The sequence below is a fragment of the Ictalurus furcatus genome, chromosome 3, assembly GCF_023375685.1.
Source record: "Ictalurus furcatus strain D&B chromosome 3, Billie_1.0, whole genome shotgun sequence".
Lineage (NCBI taxonomy): Eukaryota > Metazoa > Chordata > Actinopteri > Siluriformes > Ictaluridae > Ictalurus > Ictalurus furcatus.
The window spans coordinates 17,676,701-17,704,533 of NC_071257.1; the positions used below are offsets into that span (position 1 = coordinate 17,676,701).

At 37.8% G+C, this 27,833-nt stretch overlaps 1 protein-coding gene across 1 annotated transcript in view; it reads left to right on the forward strand.

Annotated features, from left to right (window-relative positions):
• The first annotated feature begins 1,782 nt into the window (after positions 1-1,782).
• Positions 1,783-27,833, forward strand: part of col13a1 (collagen, type XIII, alpha 1) — a 49,830-nt gene continuing 23,779 nt past the window's right edge. Inside the window, exons 1-26 of the mRNA XM_053621193.1 lie at positions 1,783-1,808; positions 5,339-5,389; positions 7,366-7,401; positions 8,581-8,607; positions 9,179-9,205; positions 10,803-10,829; positions 10,954-10,980; positions 11,069-11,095; positions 12,465-12,506; positions 14,981-15,073; positions 15,223-15,264; positions 15,401-15,418; positions 16,241-16,267; positions 16,626-16,670; positions 18,427-18,453; positions 24,889-24,966; positions 25,054-25,080; positions 25,158-25,193; positions 25,284-25,340; positions 25,438-25,461; positions 25,562-25,606; positions 25,752-25,796; positions 25,908-26,042; positions 26,460-26,531; positions 26,670-26,714; positions 26,928-26,978. Coding sequence (XP_053477168.1) covers positions 1,788-1,808; positions 5,339-5,389; positions 7,366-7,401; positions 8,581-8,607; positions 9,179-9,205; positions 10,803-10,829; positions 10,954-10,980; positions 11,069-11,095; positions 12,465-12,506; positions 14,981-15,073; positions 15,223-15,264; positions 15,401-15,418; positions 16,241-16,267; positions 16,626-16,670; positions 18,427-18,453; positions 24,889-24,966; positions 25,054-25,080; positions 25,158-25,193; positions 25,284-25,340; positions 25,438-25,461; positions 25,562-25,606; positions 25,752-25,796; positions 25,908-26,042; positions 26,460-26,531; positions 26,670-26,714; positions 26,928-26,978 — 1,152 coding nt within the window. The 5' untranslated portion in view covers positions 1,783-1,787. The remainder of the gene's footprint in view (positions 1,809-5,338; positions 5,390-7,365; positions 7,402-8,580; positions 8,608-9,178; positions 9,206-10,802; positions 10,830-10,953; positions 10,981-11,068; positions 11,096-12,464; positions 12,507-14,980; positions 15,074-15,222; positions 15,265-15,400; positions 15,419-16,240; positions 16,268-16,625; positions 16,671-18,426; positions 18,454-24,888; positions 24,967-25,053; positions 25,081-25,157; positions 25,194-25,283; positions 25,341-25,437; positions 25,462-25,561; positions 25,607-25,751; positions 25,797-25,907; positions 26,043-26,459; positions 26,532-26,669; positions 26,715-26,927; positions 26,979-27,833) is intronic.

The window sequence follows — 27,833 nt, forward strand, 5'->3', positions numbered from 1 at the left end:
TTATCAGCATATCTAGTTATTTAAATATAATTTTTCACATCTATGAGTTTGATGTAAACTTGCTATTAAGTACTCTATATAGTATTGCATGTTACTTATAAACATTTCAACAACATTGGATAGTTCAAGAAATCAGGCTACAAAAAATCTTTCTCAGATTCTCAGATCTTTTGCATTGTAATAGTCAGAATGCTGATTGCATTCAGTTGCTACAGTTATATGACATGGATTTAGTCTGAAGAGACTGGGGTATGGAGCAGCATAATAAAATTGAAATAGAGTTTCTTGGAATCAGCACCCTGGACAGATCCATCTGGACTCTGTAAACCTTCCTCCAAGGACTTTTACTAATTTTCTCAAGATTAAATCAGGAGGTCAGATTAGATAGGCAAATAAATTGCATTATTTATAAGTAGCATTTTCATAGAATTGTAAATAAATAGCAACCAATATGAAAATATTATATCAGAAACATTAAGATCAAACAGAAGTTCGCAGAGCGTAATACCCAGGGTTGTAACAAAACCTAAATTTTTGATGAACATATTCTGATCAGATAGGATCAGGTCCCCTGGCTTCCACCCTGCCTGGGCCCTTGATAGCTTCCCCAGTTCCCCAGCCCTTGTCTATGATGACTGATCATATGCTTGAAAAGTGGAACACTAGGCAGTGTAGATTCAATGATTTAGCCTAAGCTTTGATAGCTTTGCTGACCTGTGATTTTAGGTTTTTCATTCTTTTATCATCACACATTAGAATAAGACACCAGAAGTATAGTACACTGAGTGAAAAGCTGGAGTCCCAGTGGTCTGTCCAGCCAAAGTAGTGGAAAACATCAACAGCTTTAGAAAAAACTTTATAGAGTGAATTTAACAAAGGCAATGGTTATATTGAAGTTTTTGTATTAGTTATAAAGGCATAATTATGCTATATTTAAATGGGAAAAATAAAATGACAAGTAAATAATTAAGACTAATTATATGATAATGCTGCAGTGACTCTTACTAATAGAGGTGATGATTGGTAACATTGATTAATATGATTAAATAATGATGATAGCTGCAAATATAGCCTTGAAATCTCTACAATATACACCTAATTGTCAGCTACATGGGGGAATACTGTTAATTTATTGGTTTTGCATACAGATGGTAGATGGTACATATATCCGTTTTCCACATAAGAGTCAGAATATACGTTTAGTAAAAAAGACTGTATTACTTCTAATACACACTCTAAGCATCAAACAGTCATAAATAGCTGCAGTATGGTCTATTAGCAATTGTCATGTCACTGAATTAATTGAATGCAACGTGAGGGTCCGAACTGTATTAACCTCATTGTGCTTCTGTTCAGATTTAAATAATCACTGATGAAATTTGCTTTCTGATCAACTTTCTGTGTCTGCACTTAATCTGGCCTTGCATACTTGGCCGTTGTCCATTATGGATCAGATCATCTGTGGCATGTCTGCATCAACAACATTCAACCAACAACTAAGATAATGCTTGAGAATCCAGAGCACTGCACTGATGTAATATTGGCCAGCTTGACTTTACAAACAATCTTCACTTGTTCAAATGTAGTATTAAATTATACATAAAGTATATCTTACTAAATGAGCTTGTTTGGGGGAAAACAATCTTAAAGGCCTATAATTTACGATTTGTTTGTAAAGTGATGCTGTTGCTAGTAACAGTAGTTTTACTGATTCAAAATTCTATCAGAATTACTGTTTCTTACTTTACTCTTGACTTTGCATTGATCATTAGGGAGACAAAGGATCAATGGGCATTCCTGGAAGAATGGTGAGTGATTTAAAAATGTGCATTAAGCCCAACTAGTTAGTTTGTACAAGCAGGCTATGTCCTTTTCAATAATTAGCTACCAATGCTCAGTGGCATGCTAGTGGAAAGCTATAAAGTGAACATATTCATGTCATGTTATCTATTTACTTTTTTGTGCAAACGTTCGACCATATGTGATATTTTGCATAGTTTGACATAAGAATCTGTACATGCTTTTAAAACAATATATTCCTATACTTTTGACTTTGTTAAATTGGCATGATATATCCACATCTTTGTGTAAATTAGCTTACAACACAAAGATCTGTGTAATTTCTGATAAAGAATTTATCCTTTTCAGTAATGATGAGGAAATATGCCTCTGTATGCTGATAAATACCCAACATCTCCACTCAAATAATTTATAGTGTTTGAAACGGGTCTAAAACAGGACTTTGCTTTATTAATTAATCAGAAGAGTAGATTGTGATGCATGTGTCTTATAGTATCAAAGCAGTATCCATCCTAAATGGATCTTTAGGAAGGATAGTACATCAGTTCCTTCTTCATTTAATAAGTTTTGTGTGTTTTTATGAATTTGGACATATTTCCATCCCAACAGAGCATACTGTATTATGTGTAAAAGATATGACCTGCTCTAAAGACCTGACGTGCCATAAACTATAATTTTTAAACAATCAAACCCCACTGTATTACCTAGCCTCTGTTCATGTTACCATAATTGTAAATAGTTGACATTTGTGTGAACATGTAAGATATAATTACTGCTTTATTTGAATAATAAAGCTACAGTGGTGGCCTCCAGACAGACTGGTTTATAATGAACCCCCTGTGTTCCTTTGGGGTATTCAAGAATTTGGACCGTTTATGACTAAAAAAACCAAATTCTCTTTAATAGCAGGTTTTTGCAGAACTAAACTAAGCACCGTATATTTCACCGTCGTGTTAAGCTGCAACGTAGTCCTGCAGATTCTCAGAGGAAATGTATTTTTAATGTGTATTTGCTTATCCAGCAGACCTCCTCCAAAAACTGTCTGTGTAAAAACTTAGTGGCCCCCATCTACTTTTCATTACTATTCATTACATAGCCTAGCAGTGTGTACAGCAACACTCTGCTCCAGTGCTTCCATGCCCCCATGGCCTCAACCACATTAAATATTCCTATCCTAGTATCCTTTCTCCCTGACCCAACCTTCCAGTGCCCCCACTCAGGCTGCTGCATGTCTGTGTCCTCTCCATGCCTCTCTAACCCTGATTCCTCTCTGTGTCTCTCTCCTTCACACTGTGCATGTGACTGTGTCTGCTGTGACTGACCAGGGCTTAAAGGGAAACACAGGGGAAAAGGTAAGTGCAGGACGGCAGCCCGCCTGTGCACAACTGAGAGTTCTCTCACTGTGGGTGGTTTGGGGGCTTAGTCCGTCCAGAGTACAGTGTGTGCAGGCATCATGATTTATATCAAGGAGGCTTTGGGCTCTATCTTGAATAGGCCTGGGGGGGCTCCATTTCTGAAGAGATTTCCCACAATGGTTGAATTACCTGCATTTTTTCACTCTGAAGCATCTCTCCAAAACTTGAAGTTTCAGACACCCAAGACTCCCTCTTGTAAATAGTGTTATGTTTGGAATAGAAGAGGTTTAGAAAGACTAACTACTCAAGACTTTCATAATCCCAGTTGGTAAAATAGATCTGTGATTTTGGTATACGCCAATATTTTATATTATATCAATTTTGCCAATGTATGTTATTTCTGGGAATGCAGAATGAACTTCTAGATACTGTTTTTTAGCCCCAGTTATTTGACTGTGCAGCAGTTTCTGTTGTAGGTTTAGACATTTATGTACCTGTAGCTAAACCAATCCTTTGTGTCAGTACAGGCCAGCAGTTTTTGGGGTTCTCATTCTCGTGAAATGATATGTGTTGTCTGAATTAAAAAAAACGTCAGAGAGAATCTGATTCATATGTGCAGTTTTCTACAATGCAGTACTCAGTGGACCCCAGAATCAACCTTTTTGTTCAAACCCAGTTTCCAAAACCCACAAACAGTTCATCAAGAACACACAGTACCTGGTACAGGTGTATTGGGAGCTGGAAGAGGGCAGAAATGTGGGCTATCTCAGGGCTCTGGGTTGGGAAATAATCCAGGATCTACAGCTAGCGCTCCAGCATAGCATGATTAAGCTAGTAACTAGCTCTGAAACTGAAACTAGTCTCTGGAATTATGGAGAAAAAATTATGTCAGAAAGTGGAGTTGTTTAAAATGTGTGAGTTTGGAGGTTTTCAACAGAACTTCATTCAAAACTCTCTTTTTTTTTTTTTTTTTTTTTTTTACATTTGTGGTTAAGCTATGGCTTCTTACTGCAAAAAGTCTTGATTGAGCAGCAGATCCTGGTTGATGTATAGATCTTCATTGCATATCTAAACAACAGCTTAAGATGTACACACTGTCTGGAGGCATACAGTTCTTAAGCTCTCAACAGCTATCCTTCCAGTGGCAACATATATAAAGTTCAGGGAATCATTAAAGAAATAACAGCAGGCAAAGCAATAATGAATTGCTTGCTTGTGTCAAGATTCTCTGTTAGTACATTTAATTTTTCTCAGAAGGGCTTTCTTGAAGGAACTGGAATCGAGTAAGTCCATTTTGGTCATTAGTGTTGATCTGAAAACTGCAGTATTATTTACTTGCCAGTTTTATGGGTAGGTTTCACTCCTGCTTTGACTGATTATGTACGGACTTAAAGCTGAGTTAATTGGCCATTCCCAGTTACTAACAACTTTTCAAGCTTTGTCCTGTTGGACAGATCTCTGTAAGATTCTCTTGGAGCACAACTTCAACAAAAATGCCTGGGAGTCTTTTTCTTTTTCTCTGGCCTGAATTGGCCACTGCTAGACCTCATCAGTTTCCCTCTATAGTAGCCAGAAAGGCCTACAGATACACAAAACCCAAGTTTGAAAGCAAATAGGCCCCCTGGATAAAACAGGAATTTAGTCAGAAGCATTAAAATTGCCTGTAATTGGACCGATGACTGGGTCATCAAAGGTGTCTCCCTGATAAGGTTTCATTGGAGAGAGCTAATTAGGGAAAGTGCTAGAAACATGATAACGTTCTTGTCTGGCCACAAAGTTTTGTGGTATTGTACTGGGATGCTGGGTACACCATTAAAAACTGGCTGACACTGTGCAATTTACCTTAGTTGTGCCATAGAACCAGTCCGCAGCGGCCTGCTCTGTTTACTCTGCAGTACACTCTGACCTTCCCAGTTTTCAACACTCAAAGTATGAGAGTACGTTTTATACCAAAAATCATGCAAACCACAAAGATACATGCATGTTTCCTTAGCAAGTCTGTACAGACCGCCTGTGTACAGGCTAGTGATAGGGAATTTTCACCAGATGCCAAAGAGTGTTTAAAGAGCTGTTTCTGGTATACTGCATTTGGCATTTTATGCAGAATGTAGATTAGACACAGCACCATTCTCTTTCTTTCCTCTTTTACTTCTGATCATCTCTATCTTTCCTTCTGTTCTTAGGGAGCTCCAGGGGAGCCAGGTCTATCTATCATTGGCCCACGAGGACCTCCTGTAAGTGTCATCACTGGCACCAATAAAACCGCACATTACTTTCACTTAGTCTCTGAATCTGCCAGCAGAGGAAGAACTAAGTTTGTTTAAAGTAGTTATTGCTGTTTTGGACAATCACTTCAATTGTTCGCAAATGTACAGCTCCATCTCTGTGCTATGGCACACTAGTTGGTTTAGCATGGATAAATAAAAAATTCTGTGATATTTTTGAGCAGTATTATAGGAAGGAATCTGCAAGTTCCTCACTCAAATTTCCTGAAATGCTCATTTCACTTCTGCAGTGTAGCTCCTCTAATGGAGATGAATTAAACAGAATCCCCAAAGCAGATTGTATGGAAATACTTAAGCTTCATTTAAACACTGAAGGGCTTTGAGTTGCCTATAATGATGGTCATTTGGAACCTCATCTTCATTAGGGAGAGAAATGAAAACATCCTAATTTACAAGATAATGATCCAGACACTAGACCCCTAGATTGCATACTAGAGTACTGTGTCTATAAATGAGTTGTTGGGGCTCCAGATGAAATGGGGCTTGTCGCAAACTCAGCACCCACACCCCATCTTCTCTCCACATTCCAAACAGAAGACAAAAGGGTAATGTTTCCCATTCAGAAGTGCAATTTCCTTTCTGATTATCCCATGAAACGCTCTGGCCATTCTTCGTCCTGCGGTTTTCCAATCCATCCCCCAGCGCTCCTGGTTGACAGACCCGAGATACCTTAGGGCAGGGCCAACAGATTGCTTAACCCTAGGCAGGACCAGACATCTGGTTTTGAGCTTGCTGATTGCATGCCCCTGTGTATCCAAGTAGTACTAGTCATAAGGCACTAGTAGGAGACAGCAGGCTGTGAGAGACAGGGTCATGGCAATGACCAGGGAAATGTCAGAGCAGGATTGCCATAGGAGGGGACTTCTCCTAGCAGGTGAGCAGAGAGTGTGGGCTTTGTGCTGAGTGGGCCACAGGGGTTGATTTGAAAGAGAGGTGTGAAGAGGCCAACGGAAATTATAAATCAGCCAGGTGGACTTGACTGAGTGCACTGCTACAATGGCTTTCTCACACATAAATGAAGAGATTAAAGAAGAGACTGAGTCCTTATCTGGGCCACACAGACAAGGTCTTATATTGTCCTTATGTTTCTACCATTGCTTTATAGTACTGATAGTACTTTTTTGTAATAGTATGTTCGTTGTGTATTTCACCATAACATTACAACAGAAATACAAAACGATTTATGGTGTGTATCAGGCATGCAGCACAGAAAAGCTCATGGTCCCAGACATTGTGTATTGTATTTTTTTTTTTTTTACTCCCAAACTATTATTTTCACATTTTCCAACTGTAGAGTTGATTACTGCTGGGAGAGAGACCCATCTATGTTCCCAGTAACTACCTGGGAGCCCGATGTATATTCTCTTTCATTACTTGCACTCACCTTGTAATTTCTTCTAGTTTTCCTTCACTGCTTATTACCTCTTTTTTTCTGAGGATATCTAATGACTTCTTCCTGTCTTAAGAGCACTAAAAGATTTTTCTAGCAAAGCAACTTTGGTATTGTGTCCAGGGGAATGTAGCACTAATGATAATTGACATGTGCTTATTCAATTTGGTGACTACCATGTTGGTTTTCACTTATTGGATTTGTGTCTTGTTTTGTTTGCTCTAATGCAGGATTCCACAGCATCCTCTATTTTGTGATTGTGCGTTTTGTTTCCACATCCCACACAAAGGGCTCCCAATAGGCAACAGGGAGTGTTTTTTTTAACACTGACCTCATCCTACCAAATTCACATCACTTATTATTATTTTGTGTGTGTGTGTGTGTGTGTGTGTGTGTGTGTGTGTCTGTGTGAGTGTGTGTGTGTGTATGTGTATTTGTGTTTTTCTATGTGGTTTTGTTTGCTTATATACTGTGGGAATGATGTGTACATGTAATAATTCAGCTGTTGCCTTTCTCTTTGTGTGTCTCCATTCAGGGTCAGCCGGGCACTAGAGGATTTCCTGGCTTTCCGGTATGTCACTATGACCTTATCAGTAATGAACAAAATTGTGTAGATAATATATTCGGAAGTAAAATAAAAGAAGAAGAAGGAGAAATAAGCATCTGTACTTTTCACATAGTAAAGATTTTAGGTTTTGCCAGAAAGTAAGATACTAAAGTAATATAAAGTGCACTCCTGTCCAGTGACAATAGGTGGTGGTGTGTAAGTATTCATGTGTGGTTTACATTATGAAATATATTAATAGGCATCAGTAAAATACAAATGAACACCCACATACAGTATTATATTGTATTACTATGTAATGTTGCCATATTTTCTTAACTTCTGATATTGTTTATTTTTAAATGGCTGTTTCATTTTCTTGCTTGCTTTATTTTATGATTTTATGATTTGGTGATCCACCTTGTTGGGCAGGATCACCTATTAACATTAGCTGGTAGATCATTATGCTTGTAGATAATAAGATTTATATATATAATATATTATAGATATTTTGCTAATTTTAACCATTTATTATTAGAAAAAAGCAGAAAGAAGAAAGAAGAAAGAATCATTACAAAGAAGATTTATTAGAAAGAAGCAAAATTATTTACCAATGGAATGTGCAAGTTTAAAGCTTGAAATGAGTAAAGATGACTAGAAGCAGGTTTAATAATGTTATATTTGCTTTGTCGTAATCTTATAATAGGAAATATTAGATAAATTTGATTATATTCGAGATCTTTTCACTTGCTAAGATGTAATGTTTTTGCAGTGTGATTCAGCTAATGTTACTGTAAATAGGTTAATACAGGTTATTAAGTTCAAGTTCGACTGGTACATGACATGAAATGCAAAGAAATAAATGTAAAGAAATAACTAAATTATATTTTATTTTATATGCTAGTATTTTATATACTAAACTACCAAGACATAAAAACTCCTTTCAGATGTTTATTACCATAAGTTGTGATCTGCTGGACACACACATTGGGTCCAAGTGAATACAATAGCTTCACTGTTCTTCCAGTGTGTTCTTCCAATATGTGGTTTTTATATTTGACTTATGCCTTTGGCCTGACCTTTTGAGGAAATACATTTTTCTTCATAAACATCATGATGTCAAAATAGTAGTCTAGACAGCCATGTAAGTCTTGCTCCCTCCCAGCCTTCTTATTAAAGTCTCCCTTTTTCTGCTCTTCTTTTTAGGGTCCCATCGGCTTGGATGGCAAACCTGTAAGTCTCTGTACAAAATGTGTGATTCTTTGATGCATTAAAGGATTAAGGAAATATTTTCTTCAAATTATTTAAAGCTAATTGATAACACTAGTTACAATCATGTTCAAGTTGAAGTGGCTTTATTGTTATTTCAACCACATACACAAATTACAAAGTGAAACGAATCAATGTTCCTCCAGGACTATGGTGCTACATAAACAACACAGTGCTCCATGAGACTAAACAGAACTAAATAAGAATACAAAGACATACACAAGACTACATAAAGTGCACATAAGCAAATGTGTGCAACAGCACAACACAGTACAACAATTACTAAATGGGACAATAGGCACAGTAAAGGTGCATAGTGTGTAAACGTAAGATACTAATTAGCAGCAAAAATGCAGGTGGTCAGTACAGTATTTTAATTACAGTGTTTTATCATGACTAGATTGACTGTGCTGACAATGATTCTGGCTATTTGTATTAGCTATCATTAGTATAATAGTGACAAAATCTTTCTGCAATGAGAAAACAATAGACAAAAAAAATTCTGTGGCAAATGAATGGGTTTTTTTTTTCACAGGGGCAAAATGGTCAGAAAGGGGATATGGTAAGCATCCTTGTACTGTAACTTCTAGTGCTCATAAAGCCATGTATTATATACTCCAATAATGAAATTGTGCAGGTTTAACCCACCAAGAAGCTGACTTTAAATCACACAGAAAAGCAATTATCATAAAAATACGTCAGAGTCCATAAAATGCAGCCATTTGTTCTGATGACCGCTTGTGACACTGGATATTTATTTAGCTTGTTGAGTCTAGGATAGCAGGGTCACACTCAGGTTCTGGAGGGTCAGAGGACTGTAGAGATTAGTGTTTTCCCTATTCTGGCACACCAAATTCATCTCATGAAGGGCTTGGTAATTAGCTAAAGAGTTGAATCAGTTTTGTTAAATGAGGCAGAATGGTAAACTTTGCAATGGCCTTTCAGGACTGCAGTGTAACACCCCTGTACTAAGAAAACAGTTTAGTCTGATTTATTGGCCGTATAACTTGATAGATTCATGATGCTGTTGTTTCTGACAAAGGGAAACATTACCCATCGTTAAGTGCACTGCAGTCTAGTTAATTTCAACTGAATTTATTGGTGATAGTCACAAAAACCTTTTCTTTTGAAGAGTCTCCAGAAAAAGAAAGCCATGAACTACTGTAAACGTGGGGTATTCCTACAAGGTGTCTTGAATAAAAGTTAGTCTCCCTGCATCATGGTGGCACTTTTATGGGGTCAGGTCCACGGTTGAATGGCCCCCAAAGGGCTTATGACAAGCACAATGACTCTTTAAAAAATACACACAACTTACTGAGGCTACAAACCCACCTTCATCTGGGATTTAGATTCTCTCTTTTTTTATTGTTAAATTCCCTCTCAGTTTCAACATTCTGCTGATTTAATTATTTTTCCAGGGTGCAATAAAAAAAACAGATGCACCAGTGTTTTTGGATGAACGTCATAGCACTTTGGAAGCTTTAAGCTATTCCACTCTTTGGATCTCAATGTGTGTTTTAGATTTTCAGCTGCATCATTCAAGGCCCTTTGTGTTATAACCACTATATATATATATCTATATAAAAATAAAGTTGTATATATATATGCACACACACACACACACACACACACATGTGTGTGTGTGTGTGTATGTATATATATATATATATATATATATATATATATATATATATATATATATATAATTTAATTTTTTTTTTTTTATGTGGAGATTTGTCTTGTTCGAGTCTGTTGGCAGCAGTGATCTGGTGCTCCTTCATGAGAGTGCGCACCATCTCTCTTTGGCTCTGGGGTGCTGGTGGTTCACAGAAGCTCACTCACACTAGCCAAAACAAATTACATGGCTGTCCACTCCAGGCCTGGACTAGTTCATCAAATAGCTGAGGCTGAATAGCTGAAAAATTGATTCATGTTTTTACTATGAGCCCATTTCCGCTGCTTTTCACTTTTTTAAAAGGTTATTCATAGGAAACACATTTGCAATGGTGTGAGAATCAACATTGTATTCATTTATTTTGGAAAGAACATTGTGTTTATATAATGTGTATATTTACGTTGAATTTGCGTGATGTATTATGTATTGGCAAATACATTTTTAAAAAATAAATAATTAATTATTAATGTATTAATGTTACCAGGGCCCACCAGGTCCCAAAGGACTTCCTGTAAGTATTTTATAAACTAGTTTATACTATTATACTATTGTACTCTACACTAATACTCTCTAATACTTCATGAACATTTTGTACAGTTAATTTAAACACTCACAGTTATTATTGTTTTTATTAGGGTGAACAAGGTCCAAAAGGGGAAAAGGTACCAATCAAGATTTGATTGCATACTTAACTACTTACTTTATACATTTTTCAGTTTCTTAGAAGTCCTGTTTATGTGTGTTTTTCAGGGGGTGTGTGGTGATTATACACATCGGGTGAGTGAAAGAGTTTCTTGTAAAAATTGCTTTATACTTTGCTGTGCAAAAGAATACTTTGAACCTTCAAGAATCCACAAGCATTTATATGTTATTTTGCTTTGCTTCAATAATTTATCTTTTTTTAACCCAAAGAAGATATGAACAGAGTGCTGTAATTACCTGTCTCAGTGCTTTCTCTGGGGTGCTAGCGTTCTACTGAAAATAAGACAATTATACAAGCAGCTTACAGAATAATATCTGATAACTCATTCTGATAATAAGTGCCAAGGAAAAGACTTTTGTTGTTCAGTCATTTCCTTGCTAATTGCTGTGAAATTTCTTATAGAAATAGCTTGAGGTATAGCAGTGTTATATAGAATTAAACTTAGGGTAAGCTTTGTTGAATTTAGCATTAGAGATTGACTATATGACATGTAAGTTCCAAACTGTTGCAAAGTGAATTGACTACCAGTTTAAAAATATTAAGATTCAGTGTCCAAGGAATGAAACTCTAATGAACAGTGAAATGGCTTTCGTCAAGCAGGTTCCAGAGACAGCAGATTGTTTAAAGACTCTTGTTAAGTACACCAAAAACAAGCCTCTAAGTGGGAGGTCTGTGCTAGTGGGTGGTTACAGTTATGTTGAAGGGAACCAAGAGGTCACTCGCTTCAAGAAAGGAAGGACTACTTCATAAAACAGAGATGGGAATCACTGAGTGATTGTGTGTCTATGTTTTGGTATGTGCGTTCATATGTGCATATGGTTGTGTGTGTGCGTGTGTGTGTATATATGTTTATGTCTGCGTGTGTGGTGGGCCACTTTAAGCAGGGACATCCAGTGAAAACTCTGGCAGCATTACGCTCCAGTCAGGCTCTGATGTTAAAGGTTTGTCGGGTCCTCCCTCATCCCCAGAAGTGTGTGTGTGTGTGTGTGTGTGTTTCAGCCATGCTGCAAAGAGAGACCAGATAAGGCCTGTCCTCTGACTAAGACAGGGGGAGAGACACAAGAGCCTGTCACCAAATTACATGCAATAATAAATCAGTGTTCTTTATGCACAGTGTTTACTCTTACTTTCTTTTTTGTGTTTTTTATTACTGTTTGACTAGTCTTTAAATGCATTTTTTATCTTAAAATCTAAATATCCAAGTGTTGGGACATTAAATGCATAAAATCATTGCAAAACAAAGGAAAGTTTCAAATAGCTTCAGTGCTTCAAGTACAAGCTTTTTATCTTTTTAATGGGTAAGTTGCGAGAGTGAGGAATACAAGTCTGTACTTGCCAACAGGTCCTGGGAATTCAAGGGGTATAAGCAGACTACTATAGATTAGTGGGAATTTGGTTAATGACTTTTCAATCTATACTTCATAATGCTGGTAATCTCAACAGAAACGGCGTATTGTCCACCCATGTGCTGGAGGACAGGCCACAGTAAGTCTGTTGCTAAACTCTCTTTGTGGCAAGACTGAAGTCTACACAGCACTGATGCAGGACACAGGAACCAAACCACAGTGGATTGAGATATCTAAATCCAGTTCAAATTAAACACCTCCTTATCTACACTATTGAATTATCTGCCCTTTGGTCTTGGATGCAGCACATGATTTGGCATCCTATTTAAAATATTTATCTCACCACTGTAACTCAGACTGCTGGGTCCTGTTTGTCAGTTCTCATGCCTTTTTCACTCTTTCTCTCCTTTCCACCTTGAGCTCTTTCTTTGAACTCTCCCTGCCTTGCTGTTTCCCTGTTATACACTCTTTTGCATTTATTTCTCTGTTTCTTTTCCTTTTCCCCTCTGCATCTCGTTGACACCGTTTCCTTCCTTTGGCCTGCTGGTCAACTTGTTGCCCTCGTGACTTTTTGCACTGCGGCCCACCTGTGCTTTGTGACCTGAGCAGATGTTGCCCATCACCGTGCGCAACATGCCCTCAATAAGCCCTCTAATTCTAAAGCGCCTCAAGGTACATCTCTCTCTGCCACCCTTCTTACCCCCTGCCAAGGATGCCAGCTGCTGTCCACCAACTGCCAGCCAAACCCATCCCCAGTTCCATTAGCAACCCTCCATGACACCACTGTGTTTGCTTGCCTTCACTTTAAGTGCTGGAAATGTGAGAACAGCAACGGAACTGTTCCACACTTTTATTGAGCTATTCCAACTGCAGTCAAATAGGTCTGATTTATCTGAGATTTTACAATGTTTTCTCAGTTTGACATTTGTAGTCACGATTTGGCATTTATTGGCATACTTAAATACAGAAACACCATTTCTCAAAGCAATGGGCGTTTACATTTGAATGTTCAGCCCAGTGCCAAAGCAAGCTTTCCAAGAAATGACAAATTTTCTGTCCTCACCCAGATATCTCTATGGTAATTGTAGACAAGGAAATGGGCAATTATTAGCACAGTGACAGGAAGTTATCTTGGAAAGCTCAAAAATGAAAGAGTTTTTTCCTGTGCTTTCAGTGATTAAAGGTTTAAAACCACAGTGGTCAAGAGGGTTTAAAGCTACTGATTGAGACAAATTATGTTATCTCAAGATCCATTTGCATCAGATTCACTAAAGAAAAGATTGTAACTGATTGGCATTTATATAAACCTATAAAGTACAAAAATTGCAGTTCTAAAGCAGACATTCCATTCTGCAATTTTCATAATGTCAGGCTAAAAGTAACAAAAGAATGGGATATAGAGCTTATTTGCCAGGAAAGTGAGGACTGTCCATAAGAGCATGCCAGTACTGCTTCCTGCTCTCAAAGCCTCTCTGTGCATTCAAACTGTAATGGCCTACTTATACACATAGCCCTGGCACAGAACGACCTCGGCTGGCATCCATCCTCAATATTGTTCCTACAGTTATATGTGTGTGAGTGTGCCAAAATAGTGTACCATGTTTGGAGACAATAGTACCTACTGTTGAGGGATACTGACTAAGGGAAAAAGTGGAAATGGCTCTACTTGGAGGACATGCTGTGCTGAGTGCTGCCTGGTCTGGATAGGGATAGTGGAATGAATTCATTAAGTGAACCTGCTTCTGGAATAATAAATCATGTCTACCCAAAGTCCTGTCAAAGAATTAATGAAGAAAAGATGGCTCCTAAATTTTAGGATGTGTTATACAGAGTTACCCGAATTCCGCAACTGCACAGAGGAAATTTAAAAGAGATTATAAAAAAGAATCTTTAAGAGAATTTTTCTCTTTTTCTAATGTTAATTTGTATATTTAATGTCTAATTTAGGTGGCCAGAACTCATATATATCTAATTATTGAACAACCGAGCCAGATAAAACATTCTTTCTTAATAATGACTTTTTCCTAGCCTGGTGCTAGTTTCTATTTCCATATCCACCCCTGATTTTGTTATGATTTAGTTCTCCTTCTGTCTGTTTTTTTTTTTTTTTTACACCAAAGAAATTTTTAGCAGAACATGCCTTAGATTGAGGTTCTCACTGTTAACAGGGTCCTGAGAAAACAGTATGATTGAGAGGTTTCCTGGTCAGTGGTCAGGGCGCTGAAGCTTTTTAGGTGAACCTAAGCCACATTGGCATGGTTCTCATACATGTACAGCCAAAACTCAATGGCTGCAATTGTTTTCCAAACATGGTTCTCTCTCAGTGAAGTTTAATTACCACCGCTAGAATAATCAATTAAATGACCCCAATTCCATTTGTTGAAAGCCATAACATGCTTTAATTTCATCTTCAACTCAGCCATAAGGGTTTGCCGCCTTTCCAATTCAGTCTCTGTAATTCATCAGGTAAATTCAGTTTCCAGTTCCAGTTTTCCAAATCTCTAACATTTAGACTGGAATTGAAAGTGAAAGGATCCTAACGCTGATGTTGAATGTGTTGTACACAAGAATATGTATTGGCTTCTCCATCTTAGATTGTAATGTGTCTCTCAGCAGGGTGAGCCTGGAGCACAGGGACCACCGGGCCCTCCTGGTCCTCCAGGGCCTCCTGGTAATCCAGGACTGACTGGTGCTAATGGGCCACCGGTAAGAATCACTAATGTTCTTCCTAATGTTAGGGTTAATCTTGTAGGTTTTTACTGTAGGTAATGTCTGGCTTTATGGTAAATACATGTAACCATTTTATTAGTCATTTCTTGTCTCATTGATGTATTCAACTATGTTTTATGATAAAGGGAAAACCTGGAGAACCTGGAAAACCAGGAAAAGACCTGAGGGTATGTACAGTAAAAGCATAATTAACACTTTCTCTTATAGACACCAATTTTTACAGCATAAATATTTTAAACTATTTTGTATCATTTTATTTAGTATTTTATTAATTAGTAATGTTTTTGTTTTTTTTATTTGCAGATGTTGACAGGATTGAAGGTAAGCTTATATAAAGAAAATATATTAGTTAATGCTGAAACATTATTGTAATAGGACAAAACACTGTGGTGAACTCCTGAAGTGCCTAAAGATACACGTGTAATGACTTCTTGCCTTTGGTAAATGTGAATATTTTGATCTGTCAGACCTCACACAGTACACAGCTAAGGAAGGTTTCTCATTCAGATTGATTAATAATCACTTTACAAACCTAGTAATTAATTACATATAGCCACTTGTGCAGTATTACTGGTGCAGAGTCCTAGTTTTAACCTTTTTGAGTTTTAGTCCAGCTGTGTCAACAGCATTTTTCTGGGTGTTATAAACAGGTCTATGGTTCAGGCAAGGTTCAGCCACAGGGAGAGTCCATGCTTGTGCTACCAGTACAGAAGGGATACGCTGCATTTCACCAGTCTGTGTTGCTGTTGGATAATTTTCCATTTCCCCAGATGCATTAATTGCCATGGATTGTTTAGATTGGAGAATTTGAACGGTTGTAAGTTGAAACATGCAGGGCCCATAAAGTAGCACACCCGAGCTCTATATAAAAGCAACACACTAGTGTATATCAGCAGGAGCCAGACATGTCTTGTGAATATCCAAGCCACTATAAAGGAATAACTCCCTGCAAATGGTCCGAATCATAAATAATACGACTTAATATCGTTTGAAAATCAACAAAAACTCTTTAAATCAAGCAAAATAACTCAATAGGAGCATTTATTATGCAATCTAATGTTATTTTGTATTCAGTCAGGCAAAGAGATGAACGGCAATGGATTGTAATGACTATATTGAATTCTCTCACTTTTTTACTTATAGGGAGAACCAGGTGTACCAGGACAAAAGGTAAGTTTCACAAGTGGCATGGATTAATTTATTTTCTGATTATTAATTTATGATCTGATGAAAACAAAACTGATTTTGTTTTCATGAATATAGAAACCAATTGTATGAAAATCGTATGACAAATCTTTTAAGTGTAGACACTTCTAAGATGAAGAGACATGAATGTATGAATGAATCTTGAATGCAATGCAGCAGAACATAGTAATGAATGTCCAAATCATCTGTTATCCATTTGATCTGAAGAGTTCCACACTAGAGATGAACTTGCATCATCACAGCTATTAAAATGTACTGAAGAGATAGTAGAGTATAAGTAAGCATGTTCTACCACTAAGACTACTGTCTCTTCTCTGTCCAGGGTGATCATGGTGAGACAGGATTAACTGGACCTGAAGGCCCCAAGGTAAGCTTCGTTCATCTTTGATCGTCTTACAGAACAGCTCATTCCGTCCACATATTAACATCTTTGTGCAAGATTCTGTTGTTAGTAATGAAGTCTTTCTAAGGGTGCTTTCACATATGCAGTGTTTGGTCCATGTGAATGGAACCCTGGTGCATTTTCCTTCTGTGTGGTTTGTTTGAGCAGGTGAGAACACAGCAATCACACTTCGGGATGCGCCAAAACAACCAGTCTGAACTTGTTTGAGTGAAGAACTCTCAGTCCTGTTCCAAGTGAATTCTAGCACAGTTTGATTGCAGTGGGAAAATGATTTGACCGTGAATTGTAGGACGTGAACAAAATATGAGCATTATTTATGGGTTATGGGGAGAATTTCTTTTGTGTAAGTCAACTGCTGATCTGTGAGGTGCAAAATGAGCCAAAGGCCAGAGCTGAAATTCTGCAGAAATGCCATGTGTTCTGGATAACTGTAATGCTGAAACAAAAAGAAAATGAAAAGAAAAAGAAAAGAAAAGAAAAGCTGGATATAATACACACAACATTTAAAGCTAGTTATTTATATACTTATCAAATCATTTATGTAGTGCCGGCTCTGTGTTCTCCATGGTCGAGGGATTTTTCTGTATTGTATACACACTTGGAAGTTTGTTTACTTTGTTCCACTGCCATATTTCTGGTGATTGAAAGCATATGATGAGTACGTTTTCAGCCTTATGTGCACCTCAGCCAACATTTCTTTTGCTTTTTGGTTTGTTTTTAGTTATGTGCAGTGTGAAACCAAACCAGATACCAAACAAGTTAAAAGCATCAACTTCACTCTGACTGGGACTCTGTTAATGGACTAATGTGTGAAAGTACCCTAAGTAAACACATATGCACAAATATACACACAGAGGAAGAGAGCTATATTCACAGTGAGCCAGCCTCTATCTTCCTACTTCATCATATTGATTTCACTCTATTTTCAAAGCCTAAAGGACTTTCCCACACTCCAATATGCCTAGTCCTTTCTCTTGAATTTAGTCATACTTTTATGTGACTAAACCATAACAACCCTATTCACATTTCCTTTCTAGCTCATATGTTTTTCTGTATTTCATTCTCTTTTCTCGTACATATATGCAGCACTTTCCTGAGTCAGATCTGACCAGTGTATGATTGACACTTTTGTGAGGACTGCTCACCCTAGCACAATCGGCCAGTGGTTTTATTATTTGAATAGAAATGAACTTTACCATGATATAGCCTATATGCTTCCTATTGTGCAACCGCTATTTTGAACTGTGAAACAACCTGTTTCTTCCACAGACATGGATATTTCCCCATATACCCCATCCAAATAAGATCTTGAGCCAGATTATGAGTAATCATCTCATATGGGACACAGCAGATTTCGGGAAAAACACATTGTTAAGAAATGTTTTTCAACCCAGGTTGAATGTAACCACTGAGTGCATTTTCAGAGTGTACGTCATCAATTTGAACATAGACCATGCCCCCAGGTAGCTAATGTAAGACCTTAGCTGCTAACACAGTTTGGTCTTTGTCTCAACTGACATACACCTCTAGAGATGCATCATTATGAAGGTAGACTAAATGTAGCTTCTCCAAGCTGACACAAAATTCCTCAGTCAAGAAAGGTCTTGACAAGCAAGTACCTCAGGTCATGTCAATTGCCTTTTAAATAAAAAAAATCCCAGCAATGTATGTCATGATGCATGGCTAATGTATTTCTGCTGTTTCTTCTCTGTTACCTTAGGGATCCAAAGGGGATCAAGGACAGAAGGTAAGACAACTGTGTTTCTGTATTTGAAATCACCTCTTTATTAAATATGTGAATTTTTCACATATTGACTGACATTATTCTCTATTATTTTAGTTTGTATCTGCCCACAATATATTTTTTTTAACAAATGTAGTTCTTTTTTAGTTCTTTTCCCAAAGAATAAACAAATTAGTAACAGTGGCCCTTGCCAGGCAAAGGATGCTATAAATGCATGTTAATGAATGTGATCTTTATTTACCATGCAAGCTTCATATCAGTCCATTCGCTTGTACCCACAGAAATAAAATTGAAAAGCTCACACGCGTGTGACTGTTTTTGTTGCATATGGATCCCAGTCCTGATGCACACATTTAGTCTTAACCAGATGTTCTGTGAACTTTTCTGGAAAGCTGTCTAAAAAAAAAAATAGTGCACCTCCTATTGGTATCTGTACCTATTTGTATACATTTGGAAAGCATTATCTGTTCATTCTGAACAATGTATTTGTATTCAGTTTCAATACTGAATGTTGATTTAGAAAAATATGTTTGCTCTTTATTGCAAGTAAAAACAGTATACAGTGAATATAAGTAAGCACAAGCAATACAGCATGTTTGGACAATTAGTTGGCTTACTTTAATATCGACACAGTAAGCAGGTTAGTACATTTGCAGTTGTGATTACACCGTGCCATTTGGCTCTTTCTCAAGGGAAGTATTTTCAGTCTGTTTACACCTGCTCATGTACAAATAGCCAGTAGAGGCCAGAGAGTATTCTGTCTGTCTAACTAGCTGTGGTGAGTATTGTCTTCTCGAGCCAACAGTGCTACAGTACCTCCAAAAGAATGTATCAGTGTAGGTTGCCAGCAGCAGAGTCAGAGACTGGGTGTGATATCTTAAATAATGCCTGGGCTCTTATCAGCATGTGGGGGACAGTCTGAGACCAAATGCCTAATATCAGTGCCAGTGAAGTACATGGTACATGGAGCTTCTATCTAGTTCATGGGGTTTAATGGAATTTTAATTTTTATTTTCCTTCATGTCCCTTCTCTTTACACACACGCATACACACAATGCTTTCTGTTCTGTCTCAGCCTTACATGACCACCCATTGGGGATCTGATGGTTAGATTAAGCACTAGTCTCTTCTTAGATTTTTTCCCCCCTGGTTTATAGCACATGATTTCTTCTCCAGTGTCTGCCACAAGATGTAAAATCAAAATTCTTTATTTGTCATATGCTACTTTTCTGCTTGTATTTGTGTGTATGTGTGTGTGTATGTGTGTGTGTGTGTGTGTGTGTGTGTGTGTGTGTGTGTGTGCCCATTTATGTGTGTCCACTATTCTGCTAAAGATGTTTCCATCTGCGTGATGTGTAGGGAGAGGGGGGGAAGATGGGTCTTGCAGGAGAGAAAGGAGAGAAGGTATCCTCTCTGAGTGAATTCACCTTCGTGTGGCTCTCAGTATTGCATGGTTTGAACCATGACTCTAATAGCATGAATATCCATATTGTGGAGATAATTATTATCTTCATTATTATTATAAATCTAAAACTGAACCATAACCATCTTGCAAAATAGTGTCAAAATGGCACATGCTACAGTGATGCATCTAAAAATGTTTACATGTTGCTTGCTAGAGGTCACCACATTTACTCAGTAATGTCACTGAGAGGCTTTGCCAAATGGAACAGAACAAAGGCCTTTTCACAGAAGAGGAGCTCCTGAAGACGTATCTGCTCCCCAGTGATCTGATGTTTAGTCCATAGAGTCCTTCTGTCTTCAATCACATTCTCAACACAAAAATACACTGTCCTCTTTTAGCTTGCTAGACATGTTGCCATGACTGTAATCTGCACTGGTTACTGTCATGTGTCAGAATCTTGTGAAGGAAATGCAATCCAGTTACTACATCATAAATTACATAGTGTCACCACTCCAGTTGTTCTGCAGGCTAGACTATCTGCAGGAGATTGTGAGGTGATGACCACAACCTCTGAATTACAGTCATTCACAGCTGAGAGCAGGACAGTCTGAATCCTTTTAGTCTATATTTAATGAGATGAAAGAGAGCAGACCCACTTCACTATACACTCCCCCACATGTGCACGAAAACTGTTAAACGGTTTCTGACAGCAGGTGGCCTTGAGTAAAGAAAGTTTGAGACTTCAGTGATATCACACAAAAATGGAAAGGAGTATGAGATGACGATGAATTGCCATGAGTAGCAACTGAGAGAAAAAATGAGTTTCCTTCCCCTCATTGTCCCTTTTCTGAGCTCTATGAGAAAATATACACCAATTAGAAAACCAGTTGTTTCCATGAGATCCTTCTGTTTTGGTTAAAGAATATGGATTGATCTTGGATGCTCACATTTCCCTGTTTTTTTACTATCTCTCTTGGTATACTTACCTATGGGTGTCTGAAAAGTGAAGAAATGATGAGAGTAAAACTACATATACTTAATTTTGATATGAACATAGAACATATGTTCTACATGTTCACCCTTATGCTCTTGAATTTTCCCAACCACTTTATCACCTTTCTGCATGTTTTGCTCAAAATATTCTCAGCGGTTCCTGATTTTTCAGATACCCTGTAGAATTATGAATCAAGAACCTTATTTAAATACACTAATAGAAAAAAAGTTCCTTAAGGGTTATTTGAAGCATTAATGGTTTGATATTTCTGAATTGGCTCAACTTAAATTTTTTTTTCTGAAATGGAAAGTCTTTGTTGTAAGCTTCTATTTAGGTATTTTTTCAAAGACAAACCACAGAAGCATTTAAGGTGCCATACAATTAGCAATCTATTTTGGCATTTAGGCTGTGTACTGAATGTGGAGAGTAGCTTTCTTGTGTAAGGGTAGACTGGTGATGCATACATACTCCCACAGTTCCACTGTATTCCAAAGACCTCACCCACATCATTTCACTGCAGAGAATGACAGTCTGATAAATCATCTGTGGACTGCTTCTGTCCACACTCTGCATACTGAACTGATCCACTATCCAAAATAGCACAGTGGAGATGAAGAAATAATGAGGGATGGAGAAGATGTCAAGAATGGTGTGAGTTGAGCATAAAAGGAGAGGATCAAAGAGACTGGCAATCCCGAGACCACCTCCCTCACTGTAAATATTGAAGGCTGCAGGCATTACAGCTTCTTTCTGTTGCCCTGCGTCACAAAGCCACAGTCTTTTACCTTACTAGACCAGAGCTGTGGGTATATATATATATATATATATATATATATATATATACAGTATATACCACACACTGTCTGCAAAAAGTGTATGTTCTCTTCCACTTCACTCATTCTGAACCCATGAGATTAGTCTGGCTGGGCCAGGACTGGACGGTAGTCATGACAGGCAGCTGAGCATGCCCCCCTTGAGTTCCTGGGATAATTAGCACACTCTCATACCGCATATTGCTTGACAATGCATGACCCAAGATTCTGACCACTGCACCTGTTAGGGTCTCACATAATTCAAGAGAGCAGTGTGTGTGTGGTCAAAGAGGAGATGATTTTACCATCTACTCAGACCCACTGTCTTCTTAACTCTGCACATGGTGCCTGGTGTCTGCCCTTCTGCAGTTGACAGATATGCTTTCTGTGGAAGCTTTTGAATTCCTAGAACATTTTTTTGCAAATGCACAACCCAATAACAGAACTGCCATTTAGGTTGCACTTCTACAATGTGCCTAGCATGCCATCTAAAGATCTGTTTTAGTCGCATGGTATTTTAGATGTGTTATGAGCCTTTGAAAAGATGGAAAACTGATGCCACTTTTCCAGGGTGAGAGAGGGATGCCTGGAATGCCTGGAAAACAAGGATTGAAGGTAGTGCACATTGAATGTGCCTTTAGTCATCCAGTATATTAATGAGTTCTGCTTTATGGTTACTACTACTGTTCACTTGCCATGGGTATTTAAATGCATTTCTATGTTAAAGCTGGAAATGTTGTTCAAGAGCCAAACTGTAAAGCCTGTCTTGCAGTACTCACCCAGCATGCAGTCTGAAGAAGATTTCCATAGCGGAAATGTTCAACATTTTCTGAGTGTTCGTACAAATAACAATAATCTAGCCACTTCACAAATATACTGCAATAACTATTGACAGGAGACTGCTTTCTTCACAAGAGACTGTATCTACTCATGAGTGTGTTGTATGTACAGTCACCTCGGAAAGTATTGGAACAGCAAGGCCAATTCTTTTGTCTTGTCAAGCCATGGGCGGCTGTGGCTCAGGTGGTAGAGTGGGTTGTCCACTAATCATAGGGTTGGCAGTTCAACTCCTGACTCCACATGCCAAAGTGTCCTTGGACAAGACACTGAACCCCAAGTTGCTCCCAATGGCAAGTTAGCGCCTTGTATGGCAGCTGTGCTACCATTGGTGTGTGAATGGGTGAATGAGACACAGTATAAAGCGCTTTAAGGTTAAAAAAGCGCTATATAAGTGCAGACCATTTACCATTACCATTTTGTAGATAAGAGGGAATATCAATCAGGGTCAAGCTGCGGTACAACCCCGGAAAAGCATCATTAAAGAAGAATGCAACAGTTTGGTTGTGTCAGTGGGGTGTCTGCTTGATACAGCTATCGCAAGCAAGGGATATGCGACCAAATATTAAGTGTTATTTAATTTAATTTACTTTAAGAAGATCTGTCCCAGTATTTTGCTCACCTATAAACTGGGTGGTCTGGGTGGTTCTTTAACACACCTTGAAGTTGTTTAACAGATCTTAAATTGAATATCAGGAAATGAATGCTGAAATTCTGATTTCTCAGCTTATATATCTTTTTTTTATATCAAACCCAAATGTCTTCGGTGTATAGCAAAAACAAAAGAATTGGCCTTGCTGTTGAAGTTCTTTTGGAGGGAAATGTATATGAGACCCATTTTCATTGTTTGTGCCTTGGTGGTCTTGAGGAATGAGAGGGCATATGCAAGAGTGGCAGTGACTAACTGTGAGTCCCTGTATACAGTCTCAGCTGCGTCTGTATATCACTACCTTGTTTTTTGCTCATTAGTTTGAGTCAGACGTGAAATAAACACCTATCATGTGTTCTTTACTATGAATAACAAAGCAATGTAGGTCAGCTCATTGTGGCTCTGCCAGTGATCAGCTTTGGATGCCTGGAACACACAAAGCCTGACCAGATGTTCTAAATATTGACACCACAGCTTGTTGTCCAGTAATTGTGATAGGACTAATGTGTCTAAGGGACACCAAGTTTACAGTTAATGTCTGTGATGTTTGAATTAGTTTATGCTAATTTGTGTTGACACTATGTATGAAAAAAAGATAATAATAAAGGCTTTTTAAAATAACCAAACATTTTAATAATGTTTGTTTATGAAATATGGCATGCTGTGAACTTTGGCATGAGTTTGTTGAGTTTTAGATATTAGGATATTTTTCTCTTTCCTTACTATTACTGTCTCCTTTTTTTCTGTCTTTGATTGTGCTGGCCTTTCACTTCAGGGAGAACTTGGTTTTCCAGGGGCTCCTGGACTAAAGGTAAAGGTCTGAGAAATATAGACAGTGACAATAAAACTAGTCTTAATGTCTTAGTGATATTCAAGACAAATGGTGTGTTTTCTATCACTGTCTAAAGGGTCAGACAGGTATTCCCGGTATTCCTGGGAAGCGAGGCTATAAGGTAAGCCTATAATGGACATGAAAAGAGCATGAGGTTCATTCACAATTATTGTCATGTTGTGTGCACCCTATGCTACTCTGGGTCCTTGTTTCATTGTTTGAAAATTGAGAATTTAGTGTCACTGACTGAGAGAAATTTTTCCATATGGTGTTCATTACTGTCATGAATTTGTGTCATTCTTATATGTCTGGGCATGAGAACACTCCATGTGTGAAACACTGACCTGAATTTGCCCTGTGAATTCATTATAATTTGAATGGCTAGTTCTGTAATGTATGAGTTCCTTTTGAAGTAAAAAATATATATATATATATATATATATATATATATATATATATATATATATATATATATATATATATACATACATTACTGTTTTTAATATATAAAACAGTGTTTAAAGGTGTTTAATGCAATAAACTGGTATCCCATCAAGAGTTTATTCCCAGCTCACTCCCAGGGTTTCTGGGATTCATAAAGCTTGCTGAAATTGAATTAATGAACAAATAAATTAAATAGTTTATTAGTGCACATGCTTGGTTGTTGGAGTATTATTACTAATTGTGCATAATGCGCTGGCCTGACAGTAAAGCCTGAAAAGTATAGTGATAAATTTGGTGTGTATTTGCAAATTATTGAATGTAATACAGTAATACTTAGTGAATAGCATTATGATATCTCATGGCTTTGGTGTCAGTGACTACACCATGCTATAAGTAATATTGTTAATTGGTATGACTGTAACTGAAACTGGGCTAATCAGCTCTTGTGTTTTTATCTCTTGGCAGGGTGAAAAGGGGGAGCTGAGCTCATCAGGAGTTGGCGTGAAAGGAGAACCAGGAGTGCCAGGACTGCCTGGATCCAAGGTAGTGCATTTTAAGCATGGCTATTCAACTTGTCAGTGACCAATCACAGTTATCATCTGTTAACCAGTGTGGTGTATTATATTACAGGGTCAAAAAGGTGATCAAGGCATTAAGGTTAGTAATGTCTCCACTACTAATAAAAACCAGTATAGTGTTACACTGATATTGTATAGTAACCATTTTGTCTGTAGGGTGAAACAGGACCTGAGGGCCAACCTGGACCAAGAGTGAGTTAAAACTCAAACCATTTATAAATTCCAATTAATTGAATTTAGTATGTACAGTTTTGCTGTATATTTGTTCTTTTTGCATATCAGGGTCCTCCAGGTGCAACAGGAGAACCAGGAAAAATGTTAATCAACAACAACGAGAATGTATGTTATCTGTCTGATTCTATCTATGAAAATTATTCATCTGTTAAAGAGAAATTTTAGACATGCAGTATGTTTAAATAAACTGTTTGTTTTTCAGGATATTCGTAATGTGCACCTAATGGTGAGTGATGTAAAAGAAGATGTATTTAGAAAATAGTGTACGAGTTAATCAAACTAAATAATTAATGTTTATTCAAATAATTATACATATGTTACTGCAGGGCCCACCTGGTCTACCTGGGCCTCCTGGGTTACCTGGTACCAAGGTAGTGGATCATTCAAATTTTCACATTTTAATAGTTTTCAGTATTCAATTGTCATGCCTTTTACTGACAATTCAGTGAGTAAAGATATTTTTGAATGTTTATTAACATTCTATGTGTATTTCCTTGGGACTACTTTTGCATTCAGGGTGAAGTTGGACTGCCTGGCCTTCCTGGTCTTGATGGGGAAAAGGTAAAACAGTATTTTTACAATAAAAATTACAAATAGGCAGCGATTGTTGGTTTGCTGGTCAATGTAATTCATCAAAGTAGATTACTGATGTTGAACAATCATATGTCTCAGGGTCCTCGGGGAAAAGCAGGAGAGCCTGGACCCATTGGCCCACCTGGACCTGAAGGGCCACGAGGAGAGGGAGGAGTTATGGGCTTCCCTGGACCTAAAGGGGATAAAGGAGACATGGGTCCCTCTGGGTCACCTGTGAGTGTTCAAAGAACCTGACTTACCATATTCGAACTCCTAAACTGTCACTTTTAGAAAGTTCATTTTCATCTGTGAAGATGAAGATGAATTCTGTGAAGATGATCTTAGGTCTATAATGTCTGCAACGCCATTGTGGCAGTTAAGCTATGCACAAGACGTAAGTTGAATAGTTGTACCCCTGTGTGCCGTCACAGTAATAGATAATAATAAGTGTGTGGGCAGCATTGCATCCATCATTAATTACTCAAAGATTCAAGTTGTGAATTTGTGATTCATTTGGGGTGCCATGAACTTGAATGTTCATATTTCAAATTTGCATCCAGAAGATAATTGAACAATGTCAATTGATTCCATCAAAATTTTCCATCCTGGTAGTACTTAACCTTTATTTCATCATTCCTTCCCATTCTGTAGGGTTTAGATGGCCCTACTGGTGAAAAAGGGGCTGCAGGGCCTACTGGTCCTATTGGATTACCAGGATCAATGGTACGCAATGGTGCCCCCATTGGATTGATGTTAATGATGCATAGGCATCAGATGACATCAGATTGTTTCAGATGCTCTTCCATTATGTAAGGAAAATATGAATAATATAGATGATAAATGTTTTATCCTCTTCTTCAGGGTCAGAAAGGTGAAGCTGGAGAAAAGGGGGAAAATGGAGACCAGGTAAATCTTCCTGTTTGTTTTGAGGAATCATCAAAAACCTAAAGCTGGAGAGTGTGATAAACAGGGAGTACAATTTGGCAGCAACATTGATGTTTGAACAGCACACATATAAAAGAATTGTGTTTACCATTCACTTCCTATTCGATCTCTCTTTGGTGGTTCATAATTGGACCAAACTGGGTAATATTACTATTTGTTCTTTGTTTTTCTTAGATGTATGGCCCACCAGGACCTCCAGGACCTGCAGGGCCAGTGGGGCCAATGGTGAGGATGCTATATGCCACTTACAATGACACTGCAAGATAATTTTTATTGCATTATAATTCCATTATTGCATTGCCATGTTAGGCAACACATTGGCGGACTCACCGCAAGTCAGTCATTGTCGGAACATTTCACACATCCAAAACACTTTAAACATTTAACCTGAGTGCAAAGAAAATGCATGACACACACAGAAGTATGTTGTTAAACAGATGTTGTTAAAATCTGTTAGCCTTTTTATCACATTTATGCACCCTACAAAACCCCCGTTTTTCAGCTCAAGTCTACCTCACAATCTTTTTGAAAAATGCTAATTAAATGGTTGTGGATGGTTGTGAGATGAAGGGAGGGGAGTGGGTGTGGCAAGGCAGGGAAGGAAGATTGGGCGAGAAACTGTCATCTGTCAGTGGCCTATGCCGACTCTCACTAAATATATTGCTGGCAAAGTTAAAGTCCAATGAAATGCATTGACTACCGTCTGTTTTTTCCCTTTAAAAGTAACTGAATGCACTATTACATATATTATATATATTAGATTAATCGTAATTTCATATAATTGTATATGTACAAATGTACACATATATACACTATAAAAGTGTACATATATATACACTATAAAAGATGTTTTAACACGTTTCACGATGAGGGTATAATTCGTGAGTAGCAGCAGGGATAGGTGATCAGATTGACCAAGGTGGGGGAGGGTGATGGCTTTATAAGCTTTAGTCACATTAGTGTAGACATGATCCAAAGTATTGTCATCTCTTGTGAGACAGGAGACATTTTGGAAAAATCTGGAAGTGCAATCCTTAGGTTGGCGTGATTGAAATCACCAGCAATAATAAAGGCACCGTC